At 56.2% G+C, this 22024-nt stretch overlaps 4 protein-coding genes and 1 long non-coding RNA gene across 7 annotated transcripts; 2 read left to right on the plus strand and 3 right to left on the minus strand.

The window, feature by feature from the left end:
* LOC102171411 lies at positions 1533-4530 on the minus strand. Of its 2 annotated transcripts, XR_311219.3 has the most exons (3): positions 4446-4530; positions 2553-2638; positions 1533-1853 (listed from the first exon to the last, which is right to left on the minus strand). It is a non-coding gene; the product is annotated as an uncharacterized LOC102171411 (long non-coding RNA). The 2 variants fall into 2 exon arrangements; XR_001917512.1 differs by lacking the exon at positions 4446-4530 and having other exon boundaries at positions 2553-2665.
* Positions 3282-6676, plus strand: CTSW (cathepsin W). Its single transcript, XM_005699902.3, has 10 exons — positions 3282-3384; positions 3657-3741; positions 4538-4651; positions 5022-5173; positions 5305-5401; positions 5493-5573; positions 5676-5801; positions 5998-6062; positions 6147-6356; positions 6438-6676. The coding sequence occupies exons 1-10, from the start codon at positions 3298-3300 to the stop codon at positions 6546-6548; spliced, it is 1128 nt and encodes a 375-aa protein (XP_005699959.2). The 5' UTR covers positions 3282-3297; the 3' UTR covers positions 6549-6676.
* Positions 6857-10974, minus strand: FIBP (FGF1 intracellular binding protein). Of its 2 annotated transcripts, none has more exons than XM_005699904.2 (10): positions 10739-10974; positions 10339-10537; positions 10009-10135; positions 8984-9084; positions 8357-8490; positions 7957-8065; positions 7816-7879; positions 7494-7580; positions 7310-7407; positions 6857-6980 (listed from the first exon to the last, which is right to left on the minus strand). In XM_005699904.2, exons 1-10 carry the CDS (start codon positions 10821-10823, stop codon positions 6911-6913), a joined length of 1074 nt encoding a protein of 357 aa, XP_005699961.1. In that variant the 5' UTR covers positions 10824-10974; the 3' UTR covers positions 6857-6910. The 2 variants fall into 2 exon arrangements, with proteins under 2 accessions (XP_005699961.1, XP_017898917.1); XM_018043428.1 differs by having other exon boundaries at positions 6859-6980; positions 8336-8490.
* CCDC85B (coiled-coil domain containing 85B) lies at positions 12673-14240 on the plus strand. The gene has a single exon (XM_018043527.1). It carries the CDS (start codon positions 13393-13395, stop codon positions 13999-14001), a length of 609 nt encoding a protein of 202 aa, XP_017899016.1. The 5' UTR covers positions 12673-13392; the 3' UTR covers positions 14002-14240.
* Positions 14248-21219, minus strand: FOSL1 (FOS like 1, AP-1 transcription factor subunit). Its single transcript, XM_005699905.3, has 4 exons — positions 21045-21219; positions 18629-18826; positions 16302-16409; positions 14248-15885 (listed from the first exon to the last, which is right to left on the minus strand). Exons 1-4 carry the CDS (start codon positions 21132-21134, stop codon positions 15466-15468), a joined length of 816 nt encoding a protein of 271 aa, XP_005699962.2. The 5' UTR covers positions 21135-21219; the 3' UTR covers positions 14248-15465.

A 22024-nucleotide genomic window follows, 5' to 3' on the forward strand; every position in this document is an offset into this window, starting at 1 on the left:
GTCCGGGTCCGGTGCCCTCGCCTGCCTGGCCATCCTCCCGCCAGCGTCCCCCGCTACCCACACATCCCGTCCCCAAGTCCCCGGGTTTCTGCCTACTCCCGAAGCAGCGAGAGAGCCCTAAGGGGCGGGGCTTGGGCGGAGATGGCTCCCAGGAAGGGGCGGGGTCTTGCCCTGCCCACGTCTCAGGGCGGGGCCAGACGGGAAAAGGCTGCGTGTCCAGGGATTTCCCTCCTGGAAGCATGCGGCGTACGGGAAATGCCGAGTCCTCGGTTCCCTTTCCCACCCCTGTTTATCCTCACAGTCACCCTCATTAGCAGCCCTGTCCGGTGAGTAGGAGAGGACGTGCCGATGGGTCCTAGGATGAGCCTTCAGGATTCACTGTGAACTGCGAAGCACCCTCCCACCTCCAAATACTTCCCAGCACCACCACCCGCCAGCGGTGGGGGAGAGGAGGCTAAAAATAATAAGTCTTTAAAACCCAAAAGACAGTAACAAGTGCTGGAGAGGATATGGAGAAATGGAACCCTCACACTGTGAGTGGGAATGTAAGATGGGGCGGCTGCTGTGGAACACAGTCTGGCAGTTCCCCAAAAATGTTAGCACATGACCCAGCAATTTCACTTCTAGGTGTATATACACAGGGGGATTGAAAACATATGTCCAAACACACACACAAATCTGTACACAGTGTTCATAGTAACACTATTCATAAGTGTTGAAAATATAGAACCAAAGGAATGTTCATCTATTGATGAAAGGAGAAACAAAAAATGACGATAGAATATTATTCTGCCATAAAAAGGAATGAAGTACTGATATGTGCTACAACATGGATGAATCTTGAACATGACACCAGTTGAAAGAAGCCAGACACAAAAGGCCACGTATTCCATTTTTATGACACAACCAGAATAGGTAAATCTGAAAAACAAAGTAGGTTAGTGATTGCCAGGGGAGAGGAGAATGTGAGAATGACTTCTGATGGGTCTGGGATTTCTTTTGGGGTGACGAGAATGCTCTGAAATTAGACAGTGGTGATGGTTGCACAGTTATGCAAGTTCATGAAAAATCACGGAATTATCTAAGCACTTTAAAATGGTAAATTTTATGGTATGTGAATTATACCTCCATAAAACTTATTTATTTAGACTGTGCTGGGTCTTCACTGCTGCCAGAGGGCTTTCTCTAGTTGCAGTGAATGGGCTTCCCACTGCGGTGGCTTCTCCTGTTGCCGAGCACAGGCTCTAGGGTACGGGGGCTTCATTCAGTAGGTGCAACTCCCAGGCTCTAGAGCATAGGCTCAATAGTTGTGGCTGACGGGCTCAGTTGCCCTGTGGCTTGTGGGGTCTTCCCAGGCCAGGAACTGAACCTGCATCTCAACCACTGGGCAAGCAGGAAGGAACCTAGCGCTGTTATTTTAAACCTCCAGCTCTGGGGCTGACGGGGGGCCCTTAGTCATAGGTCATACATGGCTAAAACCAGCTTGGGACACATGACTGGGAACTAGAATCATGGAGCCAGGTACCCTTCTGTAGATAATCTGCCTACTGCAGTTTTTCAATTTATTTATTTATTTATGGCTGTGCTGGGTCTTTGGTGCTGCGTGCGGGCTTTCTCTGGTTGCAGTGAGCCGGGCTTCTCTTCTTTGTAGTGTACGGGCTTTTCATGGAGGTGGCTTCTCTTGTTGCAAAGCACAGGATTTGGGGGCACAGGCTTTAGTAGTTGCAGCACATGGGCTCAGTAGTTTTGGCTCCCAGGCTCTAGAGCACAGGCTCGGTAGTTGAGGTTTGCAGCGTTAGTTGTCCCTCTGCATGTGGCATCTTCCTGGATTCCAGGGATTGAACCCATGTTCCCTGCATGGGCAGACAGATTCTTATGCACTGAACCACCAGGGAAGTCCTCTACTGTGTTTTAATAAAGTCAGCATCATTCTCTTCTTTTTTTTCCCCAGGGGAGGCCCTTGGCTTACTACATGGTATGTGTTTTGGGAGGATCAAAAAAGGGGATCACAATCCAGGATACAGGATGCTTGGGGCTGGTGCATGGGGATGATCCAGAGAGATGATATGGGGTGGGAGGGGGATTCAGGATTGGGAACTCATGTACACCTGTGGTGGATCCATGTCAATGTATGGTAAAACCAATACAGTATTGTAAAGCAAAATAAAGAAAATAAATAAATAAATAAATAAATTTTTTAAAAAAGGGGATCACAAAAGGGTCCCTTTTGTGCAGCAAAAAGGGACCTTACAGCTTTGGGAAGATTCCCAATGAACGAAGAAATGAGGTAATCAGCACATGAATGAAAGGATCCCTTCCCCTGGCTCCCATCCCCATGGAAACCCCAGAAAACCAGTTCTTTTTCTCGCCTGTCTCTGGTCTTGGATGCTGGTTCTCAGACTGAAGGTCCATGTGAGAGCCCCTGAACCCAAGGACCCACTTCAAGGCACAAGTGACAGGTGTTAAACACCCCTGCCCAGGCCTCAGCCTCCAGCCTGGCTCTGAGGTGCCAATCCTGCTATCTTCCTGCTTCCTGAAGCCCATTCACATACCTCTTCCCTGTCCCCAGACTGTGACAAGAATGAAGAACAGAGGAGCTCGGAGCTGCCACTTGCTGTCCCCTGGACCCTGAACTTTCCTAGTTAAAAAAAAAAAGGACTAATCACTAAGCCAGCAAATCCCCCCTTAGCCAGCTCTGCATGCAGCCCCTTCCTGGGTGCTGAGGATACAAGCAAGGCAGACACATCCAGTGTGGCTGGGATGCGGACGCCCAGTAGACACAGGCACATTGGGGGCTCAAGGGGCTGCAGGTTATACCACAGGATAGGCGAGCTTCATGGAGGTGATGACGCCTGAGCCGACTGAGCTTTGTAGTAGGGTGAGCAAGAATGCTTCCTGGGGGGTGCTGACCACCATTCACACCCCCCATCATTAGGGCCTGTGGCTCCCATAGCCCTGTTTCCCCCTCCAGGTACCAATGGCCCTATATTGTCACTGTCCACTTAGCATCTGTCTCCTCCCATCTCCTTAAGGCCAGATCCATCTCCACATCCTTAGGACTGCCCAGGACAGGGTTGGCAAAGAGTCTCTGTTGAATAAAGACAACAGGTGGAGTGGGGTACTGGCAGGCAGGGGCCGTGCCAGGACAGAAGCCTGAAGCCCTCTTGTGCATGTTTGTGGGGGTCCTCCTCCCCCTCCTGACCTGGTTTCCCTTTTGTGGTTTCTCCAGCTCCACCCTCTCAGCCCCTCCACCTTGGTCTGCAGTTTCCTGCCCCAGACACTCTAGTCTGCCGCATCATGGCACCAACCGTCCATCTCTCCTGCCTCCTGGCCCTGCTGGTGGCAGGCCTGGCTCAAGGCATCAAGGGCTCCCTCAGGGGCCAGGTGAGTGTCCCCAACTTTCTCCCCATGCCTAGGGCTCACCCCAGCAGAAACAGGGCTTTGCTCCTATTTCTCAGAGGGAGTGACTGAGACTGAGGGGATGACCCACGTGCTCAGGCCCACAAAGGGAGAGAAGCGGGTGAACCAGCTGCTCCCCTAGTTCAGTCCCAGCTCGGGTGGGAGCTGAGGTGTGGTCCCGGCCATGACTCCTCACCTCACCCCCTCCCCACTGCTCTTTTTACATCCCCCGCCCCCGGCCCTGCACCGCCACCCAGGACCCAGGTCCCCAGCCACTGGAGCTGAAAGAGGTCTTCAGATTGTTTCAGATGCAGTACAACCGGAGTTATCCAAATCCAGCAGGTATCCTGGGGCATGTGCGTCTCCAGTCCAAACCCCTGCTCTCATTTAACAGGCAAGGAAATTCAGGCTCAGGGTGGGGAATGCATTTGGCCAAAGCCACTCAGGACAGTGACGCAGGGCTGGGAGTGTACTCCCTGGTTTCCCAAATGCACAAGTGGGGACAAGATCCTCCTTGGCTATGAACCTGGAGGGAGGTGGTAGCTGTTGGGGGTTTGACTGGTCTGAGAGGATGGTCATGTCCAGAGCCACTTTCCTGTGACTGCAGCAGCAGGAGCCTGCTAGTCATCCAGCAAGCACCCAGGGTTACCCATTTTGTGGACTCCCTCTCCACCCCCATGCGTTGCCAGCCCTGGTCCTGCCCTCTGGATCTCATCTCCCATGGGGGAGGTCTGTGGGCACTTTCAGCCCGACTTCCTGTGCCAGGGACTTGCCCAACCCTCCCCTGCGATGTTCCAGCCACAGACTTGCGGCCAGAGGTGTGAAGTAGAGACAGAGATGACCTGGCAGGAAGTTGGTCTCTGACCACCCACCTTTCCTTTGTCACTAGCCTTCCGACCTTTCACTTGGCTTCTTCCCCAGGTGGGCAGATACTCTCTACCTGCCTTCAACAAAACCCCAACCCAGGGGGGCTGGGGAGCCACTTCCTTGGTCCAGGTGTCTGTAGCAGGGTCTGCAAGGACCATAGGAAACGAGCCAGTGCTTACCTGGGAGAGTGTTGGGGGGAAGCCAAACTGGTGGCCGCTTCCTGTCCCTGGGGGCTTGCAAGCTAGCCTAGGACAACCTCTTTTCGGTCTAGAGCACGCCCGCCGCCTGGACATCTTCGCCCAAAACCTGGCCAAGGCTCAGCGGCTGCAGGAGGAGGAGTTGGGCACGGCCGAGTTTGGGGTGACTCAATTCAGTGACCTCACAGGTACTGGACTCCTGGCAATGGGTGGTAGACAGGGAAGACGATCTTCCCCAGCAGATACCAGGCTGACTTGGCTTCTGTTCCCCAGAGGGAATCCCGAGGGCCAGAGGCCTGGGGGTTTGCCCTGAATATGGGATCAGGGCAGGAACTCTGTGGAGGCCTGGGTGGTAGCCCAGCTCACAGAGACACTGGGTGCAGAACTGTGCACCCCAGCAAGGAACGTGGCCTCCCTCCAGGCCTCAGGGTCCTTATCTTTCTGCCTCCCAGGGCATTACAGGGACTCAAATGGCTCAGGATGTGGATGGCTGGGGTGGGAGGCAGAATGGGGGGGAGGGGTCAAAACAGTGAACTTCATGGCCCCATGTGTCCCCAGAGGAGGAGTTTGTCCAGCTTTATGGAAGCCGGGTGGCTGGAGAGGCCCTAGGTGTGAGCAGAAAGGTGGGGTCTGAAGAGTGGGGGGAGTCACAGCCTCCGACCTGTGACTGGAGGAACAAACCTAACACCATCTCACCTGTCAGGAACCAGGTATCTGCCTCCACCCCAAGCCCAGCAGCCTGGCCCAATCCAGCCCCAGGGCGGGGGTGGTGTGGAGAGGCAGGGAGGAGAGGGCCTGCAGTCTTTACCCACCCCCACCGCCGCCATCCTTTCACCATCAGGGAAACTGCAACTGTTGCTGGGCCATGGCAGCAGCAGGCAACATCGAGGCCCTGTGGGCCATCAGCTCCCAACCCCCTGTGGAGGTCTCCGTGCAGCGTATGGCTGGGGGCAGGGGTGGGCACGGGGGGCCAAAGGAGGCGGGGGTTGCCTGAGGCCTGGGCACACACATTGTCCCTTCTGGCACCAGAGCTGCTCGACTGTGACCGCTGTGGGAACGGCTGCCACGGTGGCTTCGTCTGGGATGCGTTCCTCACTGTCCTCAACAACAGTGAGTGCCTGGCTGCTCTGGGCAGTCATGGTGGGGGAAGGATGGGGTGGGTACTGTTCCCGAGCTGAACTGAGCCTCCTCCTGGGTCTCGCTTATCTCTAGGCGGCCTGGCCAGTGAGAAGGACTATCCATTCGTTGGGAGGGGCAAAACCCACAGGTGCCTGGCTGAGAAGCACAAGAAGGTGGCCTGGATCCAGGATTTCATAATGCTGCAGGCCTGCGAGCAGAGTGCGGGCAGGATGGGGACACAGGCGGGCACAGGGGGGAGATGGACAGGGACAGACGGGGCTATAGACAGAGACAGAGGGATCTCTGGGGGCGGGGGCTAGAGGGTGGGAAAGAGGAAGGGATAGATAGAGATGCCCATGAGCCGAGAGCAGGGGATGAAGGAGCAGCAGGGCTAGATGGCACCTTCCACCCCCAGGCATCGCCAGGCACTTGGCCACCCAAGGCCCCATCACCGTGACCATCAATATGAAGCTACTGCAGGTGAGATAAGGTAGGGAGTGGGGCGGGGGAAGAGGGGCGTATATAGGGGAGGTAGCCCCAGACTCGGCCTCTCTGCCCCTGCAGCAATACCAGAAGGGTGTGATCAAGGCCACACCTACCACCTGTGACCCCAGACACGTGGATCATTCTGTCCTGCTGGTGGGTTTTGGTAAAACCAAGTCGGTGGAGGGGAGGCAGGGGAAGGCGGCCTCGTTCGGATCCTACACTCGCCCTCGCCGCTCCATGGCATACTGGACCCTGCAAAACTCCTGGGGGCCTCACTGGGGTGAGGAGGTGAGTGTGGTCTACTGGGGGCGGACAGGGCAGGACAGACCTCTCCCTGATGTCTGGCGCTGATGGGCCCTAACTTCTTAGGGCTATTTCCGGCTGCATCGAGGGAGTAACACCTGCGGCATCACCAAGTACCCGGTCACTGCCAGAGTGGACATACCTAAGAAGAAGCAACAAGTCTCTTGCCCTCCCTGAGGCTGCCTGGCTGCCCCTTGGCTCTCTCCTGCTGTGCCAATTACCTTCCCCTGCCACCTGCCCCAAGGTTTTTGCCTAGTCTCCCAGTACTCTTGCTGGGGATTGAATAAAGCAAGACAAGACCCCTGTCTTTGGAGTGGACACGGCTGGGGTGGGGAAAAGGATGGGGAGTGAGTAGATACTGTTCTCTGACATGTCCTTGTCCCTGTGGGGTCAACGGACACATACATCCTCATATACCGTGACACTCAAAGAGATGTACGTGTGCAACGGGCGCGGACCCATGTGTGTACCCACTCACAGCCTCCTCCAAAGTCATGGCAACTTTATTGTCAGTGTGGCCAGGGCGGGGGGGAGGGGCTTCAGTCATGATAGAGGCGCAGGAGGCAGCCACGGAGGGTGCCCATGTAGCGGTCCCAGAGTGCCTGGTGCCTGCAATGGTAACAGTTAGGGTGTTGGCTGATGCTGACTGGATCCCCATGACCCTGCTCCACGTGCTCTCAACACCGTCACTCGTTTAATCCTCATAGGATTCCTATAAGCCTTACTGCTGTCACCCCCAGCTTATGTCTGAAGGAACGGAGGCACACAGAGAGAAAGGAACTTGTCAAGATCAGATCAGTTTCTCAGTGATGGAGCTGAGACTCTGGTCAACAGAGTGACTTCCAACCCCAGGGCCAAAGAACAGGGAACTCAGAGTCTGCAGGAGGGCTGGGCCCCAGCAGGAGGCCAGCACGATAAGGAAGCCTGAGATCTCTCACCGGAAGCCATCCAGGGAGTGGACCGAAGCCGAATACTGGTTCAGGAAGAGACGCACGTCATTCAACGGCCAGTGGTCGGAGCGGCAGGGTTCCACGAACTGTGGGTCCAAGGTAACATCCAGCACTGGTACAGCCCAGGGACAGGCCAGGATGGGGTCAGAAGGCAGCCAGCAGGACAACTCACCTTCTCCACGAGGTCTACAAACAGGTCTCTGACATCCTTATTGTGGGTCAGCTTGGCGGCCACATTCACCAGCCCCCGGGACAGGTTCTGTGGGGGAGGGAGCCTGGGAGTTCTGCCTGCTGTCTGAGAGAGGCTGGGGGCTGAGACCACATCTATCCACCTCCCTCAATCAAGTAATTCCCCAGCATTTAAGAGCTGGCTCCCCCCAGGGGCAGGCAGAGGGAACAGCAGCACCGCCTAAGGCCAACAACAGAGCCGCTGTGGGGCAGGGCTCTGGATGCTGAAGATGCCCCAGGGACAGAGGCTGGACTGGGCCACAGACCTTGAAGTTGGCTTCCATCTCCGAAAAGACACCAAGCTTCCCCCGGAGGGCAGTGCACACCAGGCTGAAGGAAGATAGGGTCAAGGCCCGCGCCGCCTGGGCACCCACCTCATGCCCCGCCCCACAGACCCCTAGGGTCACCTCTTGTGCAGGTCTAGAAGGTCCTTGTCAGCCACAAGCACCTTGAGCTCCTTCAAGTCCTGGAGAAACTCCTTGTCTAAGTCCATGTCCATGTCATCCACCTGGGAGTCTAAGTGAGGCCCATGAAGGGAATTGAGGTGCGAGATTAAAAAATGCCTCCTGTGATAACCTGAGCCTTCCCCCCCACCACTTCATGGCATCCCACAAGACAAAAGAGCATGCTGGGTGTGAGAGAGCTGGAGGGACTGGCCCCAAGCCAGAGAGACGCTGTGGGTCCCTTGTCTGCAGAGAAGCTGTGTGTGGCGGCGCTGGGCCATGAGCAGAAGCGGCTGGGCAGGGGCCCTGAAGAAGAAAGGCTGCTGGGAACGGGGGCCTGCACCTGGGTCAGTGGGGGCCTCACCGACGGCTCCGAGGGTCCAGTTCTGGATCATGAGCTCAGCACAGAAGGCAAAGTCCCCAAAGCTCAGATACTGCAGTTTTTTCTTCCCTGTCTCAAAGCGATTGTTGGCAAAGAAGACGATGGCTGCATAGTCCCTGTGGGGTGGGGAGCGGGGGGTGGGGTGTCCATCAAGGCTTGAAATTCCTTCTTACCAAGCAGCTCTCAGCTACAACATCAGCGGGACCTCCGTGTTCTGGCCTCTCTCTACCCTAACTCACTGTGTGACGGGTTTCAAGTCACATCTCTCTGGGCCTCCTCCTCTGAGCAAAGAGAAGGTTTCAGCCTGGGTCTCCTAAGGGACACGGTGGGAGACCACAGGGTAACAGTGACCATTTACTGAGTACTTACTAAGCCCCAAGGGCTGTGCCATCATGAGCTTTACCCATGGCACCTCACAACAGTCCAGCTGGTGAATGGCCAGGCTAGGATTTGAACCCAGGCCAGTCTGAACCAAAGTACAGCCCAAGAGAGGGATAACCATTGCCACCCCTACAGCATGGAGGTCATGTGGGTTGGGGCAGAAATTAAAGGTCAGCTTCAGGGCACAAGGAAGGAGTGTGCAGGAGGGGGAGGCAGTTGGCCCCTCACCTGGCCAGCCGGTCAGACAGGAGGAAGTGCTGCTGGATGTTATCCACCAGGGAGCCCCGCATTTCCTCCACCACCTTGAAGACGCGCTTAAAGTTGTCAAACTGCAGGGCAGTTAGAGGAGGAGGAAGGACTGGTCAGGTTGCTCACCCAATAAACTGTTTGGTGAGCATCCCTCTGTCACTGACCCACCTATTCAATCACCAGACACTGATGGAGTATTTGTTACTGCTTCAACAAACTATTACCTCCTGCATTGGCAGGTGGATTCTTTACCAATATGACACCTGGAAAGCCCCATTAATTATTAATATCTCTTATCAATTCCCCAAATGTTCACCAGCTTCTACCATCTTGCCTTGGATAAATGTTTACTCACTCTTATCAATAAATTCACCCCTATTTTAGCATCATGCTCTCTAGTTCTTCACTAGTTTGTGCTGAAAATGGCCTTCCTGGCTAAGCCCTAGGAACTCAAAAAAGAGCAAATACTAAGCCATCTTGGGGAGCTCACAGGAGTCACAGAGGAAAATGCTGAAGGCCCACTAGAAGGGTTACTTCTTCCTGGCACGACTGGCAAGGCTTTTGGAGAAGGTGGTATATGACCACCCCCCTCAACCCCTGACCCTGCCTTAGATTTCAAGGGGTATATATGTCCTAAAATAATACCTTGGAAAAATAATACAGGTAGGGGCAGATGAGCAAAAGAAAGCCAGGGGCTGGGGAGTCTAGAGAAGGAGGCAGGGACAGGATGACAGGAGGGTCTGAAGGTCGAGACCAAGAAATGTGGCTGCTATAGGAAAGAATGGGAGCCATTCAAAGTTCGTGAGCAGAAGAAAGCTAAGGTAAAAATGTAGGCTTCTGAGAGGTCACTCTGGCTCAAGAGTAGGGGATGGCTTGGAAGGGGCAAAAAGAGAGGAGAGTGGAAATGAAGGCACTGCCACAGAAGTGTTGGAGTGGGGTGGAGGTGAGGCAGGAACCAAAGGGATGGTGCAGTGGGGCGGGCTGCAGACAGGTGCAGTGCCCACCTGTCTCCGGCAGCTCTTGAGGGTGATGCCTGTTTTGGTGCTGATATCATCCAGGTCTTTCTTGGTGCCCTTGGACAGCTTTTTGCCCAGCACCTCCCGCACGAAGGCCTCGTCAAAGGCATAATACCTGTGGGGAGTTGGGGACGACACTACTGACTTTCCATAAAAAGAGGAGAGAGGAGAGCTGGCAGGACCTGGGTTTGGCCCCTTCTGCTCTCAACGTTCTCCCGGCTTGGGTAAGTCCCGACCGTCCCCGGGCCTCATCGTCAGCCTGCAAAATGGATACATGGTCAGACTGGTTGGCGTCCCCACCACCCGCCAGGTGAGCACCTCTCAATGAGCAGCGCCTGTCGAGAGGGCGGGATCTGGAAAATGAGCTGGTGAAGCAGCTTGGGCGGCGCGTGGAGCAGGCGCTCGAGCATGTGGAAAGTCCGGTAGTGGTCCATGGTGTCGCTCTGCAGCACCGCTGCTGTGGCGCCGGTCTGCTCCAGAATTCCCGAGCGCACCCGCAGAGCCACCGCGTCGCTCACTGGGAAGCGAGCGCTGGCATCAGGCCCCGCCCCGCCGACCCTAGAGGTTCTTCAGGGATTTCAGCCCCGAGCCCCAGGCATTTCATACTCCCAGGCCTCTGCCCACTGCCCTATAGGATGCCTAGTCCTGGTTCGGCCCCCTCTCCCATCCAAAACAACCGCTCCGCCAGACTGGCTACCCCAGTCAGCCCCCCACAGACCCGAATAACCGTCCAGCCAAAGGCGATACACGTCCTCGTCGATGAGGGTCGTGTTCCCCACGAAGATGTCCAGCTCGCTGGTCATAGCGACGCCCGGACCCGGGCGCTACCGCAGCGCCCCAGCAGGAGCGAGCACTGCCCGGGCCCGGCGCGCCGCCGCCGGGCCACTTCCGGGAGCACTGACATTCGTCTCCCGGCACCCGGAGCCAGAAGAGGACCACTTCCGGGACAGAGCTAGTCTGGGCAGGAGCCGCGAGGAAAGAGGCTGAGGCGGAGACCGTTGGGTAGCCCCTCCTCCCAGCGGGAGGGGGAGTCTCAGGTTCCTCGGTTCCAAGCCCAGCTCAGCCCAGCCCAGCCCACCCAACCCTCACGCCGGCCGGGTTTGCAAGAGGGCATCCAGAGCCAAGGCCTCTGGCTAGTTGACCCTGTCCCGGCAACCTTGACCCTCAAATCCTCCTGGTTGTTCTGTGCCCTTTTGCGGGGAGCCCCACTACTTTGACCTGTATCCTGAATGTAGGAGCTCCACAGGGCTCTATGGGGTTCCTTGGTGGCTCAGCGATAAAGAATCCACCCGCCAATACAGGAGATGCTAGTTCGACCCTTGGATCGGGAAGATCCCGTGGAGAAGGAAATAGCTACCCACTCCAGTATTCTTGCCTGGGCAGTCCTTGGGGTCGTGAAAGAGTAGGACACGACTGAGGGACTAAACAACAGGGCTCTATCCTGAATCTTTTTTATGCAAAAAAAGTTGTCTGGCCCGTCTTCAAGGGCCCTTGCTGAGGGCCCCTGAGTCCATCCTGCAGATGAGCCCCTCTCCTGAACATGGGGTACCTACTCCCATGGTTTTAAGCCAACCGCCCCACCGCCACTAATGATCTCCCTGATACAGCTTAGAGCTCTGTCTGGAAGTCCACATCCAGACGGCCACCAATCTGTAACTCTTTCCACTCTGTTCCCCACAGGCAGACCTGTTGGTTTCCTGATCTGTTCCCACCACCCCCCACACACACCTCGCACTCCACCCCCCACTGGGTTCCTATCTCAGGAACAGCCCCTACATCCACCCTGTTCTCATACCAGAAACCTGGGCTTTCTCCCAGACTCTTCTCTCTGCACATTCAAGTCTGCTGATTTGCCTCCTGAATATTTCTAGTATCTGTTTTGTCCTCTCCACCCCCGCTGCCGTGTCCAAGCCCAGTCCTTCTGCACAGCTCTCCTTGCCCACTGACACATTGTTCTCAGTAATCTTTCTGCCTACATCCCCTCCCTGTGGTCCATCCCCTCCCTGTGGTCCATCCCACACAGAGCAGCCCAATCAACCTTTTTTAAAAATGTATTTTCAAAAATGTTACTCCCCTGCTGAAATCCTTACTGGTGTGTGTAAATGCTCCATCTTAGTATTTAAAGCCCTTAAGAATTTGGCTTCTGACTGCCATTGTTTCCTTCCTCTCTTACCACTTTCTCTAAGAACTACCTTTCCAAAACAAACACAACAAACCAGTTTACTCTGGCTGTTCCTAAAGCATGGAGGCTCTTTCAGTCCCCAGACTTTCATCGTGCTATTCTCTCTTCCTCAAATAGCTCTCTCATGACTCCCCAAAGTCCTATACATCTTTCAGGGTCCCTCAGGTAGCACCTCTTTGGGGAAAGCTTCCCAGGTGGCCTTAGAACCCGCCTGCCAATGCAGGAGACATGAGATGTGGGTTCCATCCCTAGGTCGGGAGGCTCCCCTGAAGGAGGGCATGGCACCCCACTCCAGTATTCTTGCCTCGAGAATCCCCATGGACAGAGGAGCCTGCCAGGCTACAGTCCGTAGAGTCGCGTCTGAGGCGACTTAGCACGCACTTTGTGGGTGGGGGCAGCCCCTCAAAATGTGGTCTTCCTCCATTTGCTTCTTCATCGCAGCTTGTCGCCTCTGCCAGATCAAGACCTCTTTAAGGACAGTATAAGGATATGACTCAAGTTTATTTCTGCATAGCCCTTACACACAATAAAAGTTTACTGAACAAACAGATCCGTGTATGCCCCTCCCACCGGACAGGAAACGGTCTGTGCTCAGAGTAGGCTGATGATGTGAGCCAGGACGTTTGGACTTCAGTTTCCAAGGACTGAAAGCGATGCTCAGTGAGTCGAGACTCTATAGTTCGAGCAAAGCTAGGAAGGATGGAAAGGCGATCCGTCTGGATTTTGTCAGAGGGTGGGTGGAAGAGTCGCGGGTCGACCCTGGAATCTTGGTTCTCAGTGGGAGCCGAGAGGCCTGGGCTCGAGCTTGATGCGGTTTAGAACTGGAAGGTACGAAGCGCCTAGTTTAGGGCTCACTGGCACCGAGGACGGGGACACGGATACCCAGAGCCAGCGAGCATCAGAAACACCGCGGTCCGAAGTGGGCGGGGAAGGGCTTCATTCTGGGAGCCTGGACCCCGCCCCTTTCCGAGGGCGCTAGCCCGGATTGGCTGTTTGTCCTTGACGTCATGGGGCCCCTCCCCGGCGCGCGCCCCGCCGCGTGCCCGCCCCCTCGCGGGCTCTGCATCCTACGCTAGCTCCGCCACAGCTTGTCCACTCAGCGGGTGCCTGAGCCCCAGCGGCGGGGAGGTCGTCGTGGGGCTCCTGGGCCGCGGCGGCGGGCAGGCGATGCTCCAGAGGCTTAGGCAGCCATGGAGGCCGAGACGGGTGGCCTGGAGGAGCTGACGGATGAAGAGATGGCGGCTCTGGGCAAGGAGGAGCTGGTGCGGCGCCTGCGGCGGGAGGAGGCGGCGCGCCTGGCGGCTCTGGTGCAGCGCGGCCGCCTCATGCAGGAGGTGAATCGGCAGCTACAGGGTCACCTGGGCGAGATCCGCGAGCTCAAGCAGCTCAACCGGCGCCTACAGGCCGAGAACCGCGAGCTGCGCGACCTCTGCTGCTTCCTGGACTCGGAGCGCCAGCGCGGGCGGCGTGCCGCGCGCCAGTGGCAGCTCTTCGGGACCCAAGCATCCCGAGCCGTGCGCGAGGATCTAGGCGGTTGTTGGCAGAAGCTGGCCGAGCTGGAAGGCCGCCAGGAGGAGCTGCTGCGGGAGAACCTGGCGCTCAAGGAGCTCTGTCTGGCGCTGGGCGAAGAGTGGGGTCCCCGAGGCGGCTCCGGCGTCTCGGGGGGCTCTGGCGCTGGGCCGACACCCGAGCTGGCCTTGCCCCCCTGCGGTCCTCGTGACCTGGGCGATGGAAGCTCCAGTACCGGCAGCGTGGGCAGCCCCGATCAGCTGCCCCTGGCTTGCTCCCCAGATGATTGAGGGCACAGCTTCCCGCCGACGCCCACCCGGATTGCTCCTCAAGCGACGAGACTGCGGTGGACCTGGGGACCCGGACGCCGCCCCGGCTGCGCACGAAGGGCCGATGGAATGGACTTAGAAACCCTAACACTGAGGAAGGCCCCTGGCTCTCGCTGGCGGGGCAGTAGGGGGACTGGAGGCTGGAGTGGTGGGACTTACTGGGGGCTGGGTGGAGGCTAATAAACTGAGGCGGAAGCAGAGCCCATGGCCCGGGCGCGTCTGTTTGGAAATCGCCGGAGTTGAGACAAGGGCAGGGACCATTGGGGGTTACCATTCCCATCTGCAGGGACTGTAGAACTAAGGTAGCTGACTCCCCCATTACCTCGGTCCTAGGGCGGGATGTGGGACAGTGGTGAGCCATTGGCTCCCCCCATCAGGTCCCAGGACAGGCCGTGATCCGGCCCCAGAAGTGGCTCCAGCTCCCTTCCCGGTTCCTTCCTGTCCAAGACAATGGGGCAGGAAGCAGGTGCCGGGGGCCTAAAACCCACTCAGCCGCCTCTCGAGAGGCTGGAAGGGGCCTAACAGCGCCCTCCGGTGGCACACGCCGGAGCACTGTGGGTCCCCCACCAGAAGGAGGATAATCCTCTTGGTTTGGCACCTCACAGCACTTCTCTTCCTCTTCTCAGTCCTGGAGATGAGGCAGAACAGATGTAGCCTCATTTGTCAGATGAGAAAATCGAGGAGGTCCAGAAATATCATTTTGTCCAAGGTCAGGTAGTGAGTTGGTGGAGCTGAAATGGGAGCCTGAGACTTCTGGTTCCAAATGGTCTCCCTTTAGCCTCTGGGTCCAACGAGAGCAGGCTAGAGCTTCAAGCCTTTTATTCCATTTTGGCAGGTTTGTATAAAAATACTCTTTTTAGGAAAATAAATAGCAGCTGCCCACGCTGTGGAGGCTTGGAGCTAAAGTCTTCTCAGAGCTGGGGGCTGCAGGTCAGCTCTGGCACTCTCCTGAGCCGTTCCTTTTAGGAAGCGCTGGCAGAGTGTCCTGGTTCAATAACCTGGTGCTGCTGGCAGTGGGGCTAGGTGAGTTAGTGTTCTAGGCTGGTAGAGTATCATCTTCTGTCAGGGGTAGGGTTGGGTGGATCACAGGAAGAGATGATGAAGACCATAGGGGTGATCTGCAGAGGATTAGGGCTCCAGAGGACCTCAGAATCTACAAAGTCCCTTGGGAGCTGCCTGGAATTTTCTCCAACAAATGGGAACTATTTTGTCTCGGATTTAGTGCAAATTGTGCTAGAGGCCAGCTCTGGAGAACCAGTGGGCAGCTTTGGCTCTACTAGGAAGCAAAATATGCTCAGTCTTGTCTGGAGGGATGGAGAAGAATCTAATGGGGTTGAACATGGGATATGATCCAGGCCAGCTGGACCAATGAGCAGGGAAATACTGGTTAGGGTGGCACCCACAGGGAGGGGGAGCTGGGGTACCTCATAAGGCCAAGAGGGTTGGGGAGCCCAGGGGATCAGAAGAGGGGTCCCCACTGCTGCTGCTACTCTTGCGATGGGCTGAGGCACAGGGCTCTGGTGTGCTGGGGTAGGTGAAGACCAGACTGGGGGTGAAAGGAGTCAGGGAGGGTGTGGTCATGAGCGTGGGAGTGTGCAATGCTTCGGGTTCAAGTACAGGCCCTGGAGAAAGAGAGATACATGGCACAGGGCGGGAGGGGCCTGGCGGGCTGCTGGTGCCGCTGGCACCACCTGTGCAGCTGGTTTCGCTCTCCTTGGCCCCTTCTGGGATTTTGCAGATGGGGCGGTGGGCTTCGAGCACCAGCTCCAGGCGCTCCTTCTGCTTCTGCAGCTCCTCAATTTCTCGCTGCAGTCCAGATTTCTCATCCTCCAGTTTGTCGGTCTCCTGTGGACGATAAGGAAAGGAGTCAAGAAGAGGGCTGAATGTCGCAGAGCCTCCCGCGGTGGTAGTGATTGGCAGGTTGGGGCGCGGGGGAGGGGAGGCTGGGGGGAGTAGAGAGTCTCCATCAAGTCTGGACTACAATTCCCATGAGCCCATGGGAGAAAATGGGCACGAGTCCCATCAGGCTCGGGGGCACCTTCGAAGGGTATTGTCCGGCCTGCTTCATCTCTGCTGTGTTCAGAGCGAGACACGCTGCAACTAATTTTTAACCACTTTTTCCTCGTCGCAGTGCCACTCCAACGGGGAGCTTGGGGGAGGGGATGTATCTAAAGGCGCCCCCTGCGGCCCTTGGGAACTGGGGACCCTCTGAGGTTGGGTGGGCCAGGACCAGGGCACCCTCTGCACTCGCTGGTGCTCACCGCCTGCAGGAAGTCGGTCAGTTCTTTCCTCCGGTTCCTACACTTGGCCGCGGCTAGCTTGTTCCTCTCCCGCCTCACTCGACGGCGTTCCTCCTCCTCGGGGCTGATCTGGGGGAAGGAGGGTTGCAGAGCAGTGAGGTGGACTTTGTGCTGCCGGCCCAGTGGTAGGACCCTGGTGGGTCCTCAGATTGCACTCTGGGGACCTCCCCAACCTGACCGGTTCGGTATTTAGTAAACTTGGATTAGTCAAATTTCCTCCTCGCTCCCCACTTTTGCTTCCTATGATTCCTCTGGGAATGTCTTCCCTGCTGCTGCTGCTGCTGCTAAGTCGTGTCGGTTGTGTCCAACTCTGTGCAATCCCATAGACGGCAGCCCACCAGGCTCCTCTGTCCCTGAGATTCTCCAGGCAACAACACTGGAGTGGGTTGCCATTTCCTTCTCCAATGCATGAAAGTGAAAAGTGAAAGTGAAGTCGCTCAGTCGTGTCTGACTCTTAGCGACCCCATGGACAATGTCCTCCCTGTCCCTCTATAAATCCTAAGCCTCCTCTCCCAGGACTCAGCTGAGATCCCTCAGGCCACCACGACCCTTTCTGGAAGTCTTCTTTCATTCCACAGCTATAAGTGGCTGTTGCAGCCACTCTTTTTCAAAGGAACCTCATTCTTTTCAGTCACTCGATAACCAAACCTCCTCTTCCCTAGAGGCTGTAAGCACTAAGAGGGGCTAATGAGAGCTTCTATGTAGTTATTTATTGGGAACCTACTGTGTGCCAGCTAAGTGCTTTACATGAATCCTTAACCCAGCTTCTCTTGTAAGGAGCCAAAGGCCAGGGACGATGAATAACTTGTTTGTGGTTACAGAGCAGAAATTAAAATCCATGCACTCTGGGGTCCAGAGTGGTCCCCAGTGGTTCCCTGGTGGTCCAGTGGTTAAGAATCTGCTTTGCAATGCCAGGGACACTGGTTTGATCCCTGGTCTAGGACGATCCCACATGCTGCAGAGCAACTAAGCCTGTGTACCACAACTACTGAGCCAGCGCTCTAGAGCCTGTGCTCCACAACGAGAGGCCAACACAATGAGAAACCTGCACACCACAAGTAGCCCCTGCTTGCTGCAGCTAGAGAAAGCTTGGCAGCAACGAAGATCCACCAAAGCCAAAAAATAAAATACATAAATCTTCTAAAAAATCGATGCACTCTATTTAACACTGAGAAAGGGGCCAGCTGATGGACACCACCTCTCCCGAAAAGGAGCCCATTCATAGCCCATCTAGGAGTACCCAGGATCAAAGAGACGTGGCTGAAGGAAGTCCAGGAGCCTGCCTCTGGGGCTTACACCATGGTCTCCTTCCATCTGGTCACAAAAGCCAGCCATTCTTTTTCTGGAAAAGCTGCCCCTGACTAATCACACATCTTTCTCAGGATTCTAACTGTCCGTTCCATCCTCTACCCTGCTGTCAGAGCAAACTCATTAAGAGGCAGCCCTCACCCACTACAGTCTCAGATACTGAAATGCCCCAGGGACAGGAAAGAGGAACCAGTCCCTTAAAGACCCTCTTAATCATTTATTTGGGCAAGGACTTTATTACTAGCAGTGAGCAGCCAAAAACCCTGGTTTGGAAGGCAAGTGTTCCTAGCTCTTTCAACGTCAAGCCTTCTCTTACCTCCTGGTGAGACACTGTGGCTTGGTGGGTATGATCTGACTTTAGAATTGGAAAGTCCTGTCTCATTACTCACTCCTTGTGTGACTTTGGGCAAGTGACTATCTCTCTGTGCCTTCATCTCCTTAGCTGTAAAATGGGGGAAAGCCAGAGTTCATTCCCAAGAGGGTTTTTGTGAGGATTAAATGAGTTAGAGAAATTGAGAGAGTAGCTGAAGGAAACCCTTTCTGTTCTCTTCTCAGCAACACAGACAGCATAAGCCCACCCTCTCCGTACCCGTCATCAGGTGGAGCCCCTCTACTGCCCACACAGCTTTCCACATATACACCTTACATGTTCTCACCTCTACCTCCATTTCTGCTCCTGCCATCCCCTCTACCTGGAATGTCTTTTCTATCATCTTTCTCCCTATGCAAATCCTACCCATCCTTCTAGGCTAATATGCCTCCACCTCCAGGAAGCCTTCCCTGATCCAGAAGTGACTGCATTGTCCTCTGGGTCTCCCCAGGGGCTCTCATCACTTTCTGTCTTGGCCAATAATAATCAGTGGACCTATTCTCTCCACGCCCCTTCTCAGCTTGTGTTCTGCTTCTGGACAAGAGTTTATTTTCTGCACCTCAGCACCCCTGTGGACTCAAGAACCTTCGTGAGCTCCTCTGCTTCTTACCTGTTCACAGGGCCGGCGACGTACCCCTGGAGTTGGGCCCAGGGCCCGGATGACTCCTGGCCGGGGCTGCGGAGAACTGTACGGGGGATAGGCCAGAGGCCTGGGGTAGCTGCTGGGTCCCAGGAAGTGAGGCTGAACCATCCACTGAAGCTCCTGGTTGCCACTCACAGTGTTGATGCTTGGCACGAGGTGGAACTTCTGAGGGATAAGACATGGAGGGCCAGGCATAAGGTCTGTGTGAATTGAGGGGCTTCCAGTAATAAAGTGTGAATTCCAGGTGCTGTCCCAGCCACTTTAAAAATACTGACTCCTTATAATTTGCACAGCATCATCTTCATTTTAAGGGCTTCCCTGGTGGCTCAGCGATAAAGAATCTGCCTGCATTTCTGATGCCAATGCAGGAGATGCAGGTTTGACCCCTGAGTCAGGAAGATATCACTTGGTGGAGAAAAAGGCAACCCACTCCAGTATTCTTGCCTGCAGAATCCCATGGACAGGGGAGCCTGGTGGGCTGCAGTCCATGGGGTTGCAAAGAGTCGGACATGACTTAGTGACTAAACAACAACAAATCTTCATTTTCAGACAGGAAAACAGTTGTCCCTAGACAGACAGTCAATAAGTGGGAAGTGAGGTTCGGGCCCAGGCTGTCAGGGTCTCACCAACTCCTGCACCCTGCTTGAGTCCCATCTGCACAAAGAAGATAATGACAGCCCCAGGAAGACTCCCTGGGAAAGGAAATGGCAACCTGCTCCAGCATTCTTGCCTGGGAAATCCCATGAACAGAGCAGCCTGGCAGGCTACAGTCCATGGGATCGAAAAAAGTCAGGCACAACTGAGCAACCAAGCACAGCTTCAAGGGTGACTATGAGAATCGGGTAAGAGAATGTGTGGGCGACAGAGCCTCGCAAGTGGCAGGTACCCAACATACAGGGGCCATGGTAGGCAAGAGCCACTGCTCTGGGTTCAAGCTAGCCCAGTTTTGATCTTAGCTCAGCCATTTACTGGCTGTCAGGGTAAATTATTTATCCTCAACATGCCTCAATTTCCTTGTTTTTAATATTGTCATAGGTGAGGATCATTTCCCTGATGCCAAGAGGTACCCTTCAGTAGCTCTGAGGTCACAGTTTAATTGACAAATTCAAAAAAAAAAAAATAGTGGCACAAAATAACAAGTTTTAAAATCAATGGGGTCTTAGATTCTGTGAGACAAGGTAAAAAATGAGGTGGAAAGTGCCCAGCACAATGCAAGACTGCACAATATGCGCTGCTACGATTCTTTCAGCCAGAAATGTGAGGAATGGGTTGAGATAGGGACTCAGTGTTCCGGAGGAGAACTGAGTTCAAGCCCTGGGGCTGGGCCCTGGGTGTGGGCCCCCAGCCGTCCGGGAAGGTCCCTCAAGCCCAGGCAAGTCTAGACAGCAGTGTCCCCGGCTCAGCGCTGCGGGCCCAGTGGCCCAATGACCCTAGTTCCCGGCCTACGTACCGCCGGCGGCATCTCCCGCTCCCGACGTTGTCAGGGCCCGGACCGCTCCGGGCCAGGAAGGGAGGGGCGCCCGGTGTGAGTCACCCACCGTGACTCGGCCGCCGTGACTCGGCGGAACGGACGCCGCTCCTTCCCTCCCCTAGCGACACGTGCTCAAGCCCCTCGACAGGAAATGGGCACCTGCAGCCTCCCGGGTCCCCTCAACCGGCAGCGGGCGCCGTTCGGTGTCGAGAGTCGGGGGCGCGGGAGTTGCCGGTTGCATGACCCCGCGCACGTCCTGGCACCTCGCGGCCTCCACGCGCCCCAACCCGTAAAGGGGTCAAGAGCCAGTCTCCCGGAGCCCACCAGCTCCACTGCGGCTGGACGGGGATGAGGTCTTGGCGATGAGGTGGCGAGGGACAAACAGGCAGGCACACGGACGACCACAGACAGACTGCCCAGGATTCCCAGTCTGTCCGGGCAAGCCGGCTGGGGGAGCCAGCTCGTGGGGACCTCTCGGCCGCGGCTCAGACTCCGGACCTCGGAAATGTCGTCCGAGATGGATCGGACCCTCTCTGATCCGGTCGGGTCTGGGACTAATGCCGGGCCAAAGAGGTCCCCTTCCGAAGCAGATGGGACAAAGAAATTAACGGTGAACAGGAGGAAGGAGAGGAGGTAACAGAGACGGAGGGACAGAGAGACAACGGACAGAGGGGAAGGGGGACGCGCGCTTGGGCCGATGCTCGCAGAGATGTGTTCTTCCCGCCGAGCGTGCTCTGCTGAGCTGTGGGGCAGAAAGTGCCTTTGGACAGCGGAGAGTGGGCAGGATTCGCTGCCGCCGCGAGACCTGGTCCCTCCCCCGGTTCCCGGTCCCAGTCCCCGAGTGTGCCGGAGAGGCCCGCTCTCTCCTCGGCGCTGTCCACCTGTGGACTCCAGGTGTCGGGTTCCTCTCACCTGCTGGCCTGTGGCCGGGGGCTGCGTCGGGCCGCCGTACGCACCGCCGGCGCCGGAGCTCGGTCCGGGTTCCCCGTAGTCTCGGAACATGCCCTGGGTTGGCGGCTCTGTGGGGTCCGCGTCGGCGGCTTCGGTTCTGACTCACTCGCTCCTCGCGGAGTCTTTTCTTTTTATGAATGAAAAGTCCTCGGGCTGAACCATTTCTACTGGGGGGGGTGGGCGGGGGAGGGCGGACTTTTCGCCGCGGCTCTGGTCACCTCCAGGCTCCACCTCTCCAGACGCGCCGCCTTTTATCAATCCGCCCTGAACTTTTCTGTCGCCTCCCACAGTCCAGTAGCCGACTGACTCTCGGTGGGGAAAAGGGGCGGATCTGGCGGCTCCCAGGGACAGCCGCGGGCCCGCCCCCTCTGACGTAGCTGCCCAAACATGGTGCGATTTCCTCGCCGCGCCCTGGTGGAGCGAAGGATTCCCCCGCGGACCTACGCACCTGCGAGCTGCCGGGCGCCCCGCCCCGCCCCGCCCCGCCCCGCCCCGCCTAGCCCCGCCCAGCCCTCAAGAGCCGACTTAGCCTTCGCCGCCCCCCCTCCCCCACCGCGGTACCCCCCCCCCCCCCCCGCAGCCCCACTGCTTGGTCTAGCCTAGTGTTTGCATGCGTAAAATGGCACAAAATAATCACAGAGCGACCTTGCCACGCGTGGGAAGTTGGAATGAAGAATGTGAAAGAAGTCTGGAAACTGTACATCGGATTATAAATGTGATTGATTTACCATCATCATCTCCTGCTGGGTGCTTATTCATGCCCGGAACCATGCTACTGCCATCCAAGTCGTGACATGAGTCCCCTTCACTGGCGCTGTTTTAAGGTTCAGGTATACGAAAAAGTGAACAAATGATAAACCAGAGTTACAAAAAGGATGTGTATTTTAAATAATTACAAGGACATGTTAATACTTTGAACTACCCACAAATACAATGCAATA

Source organism: Capra hircus, chromosome 29 (assembly GCF_001704415.2).
Source record: "Capra hircus breed San Clemente chromosome 29, ASM170441v1, whole genome shotgun sequence".
NCBI lineage: Eukaryota > Metazoa > Chordata > Mammalia > Artiodactyla > Bovidae > Capra > Capra hircus.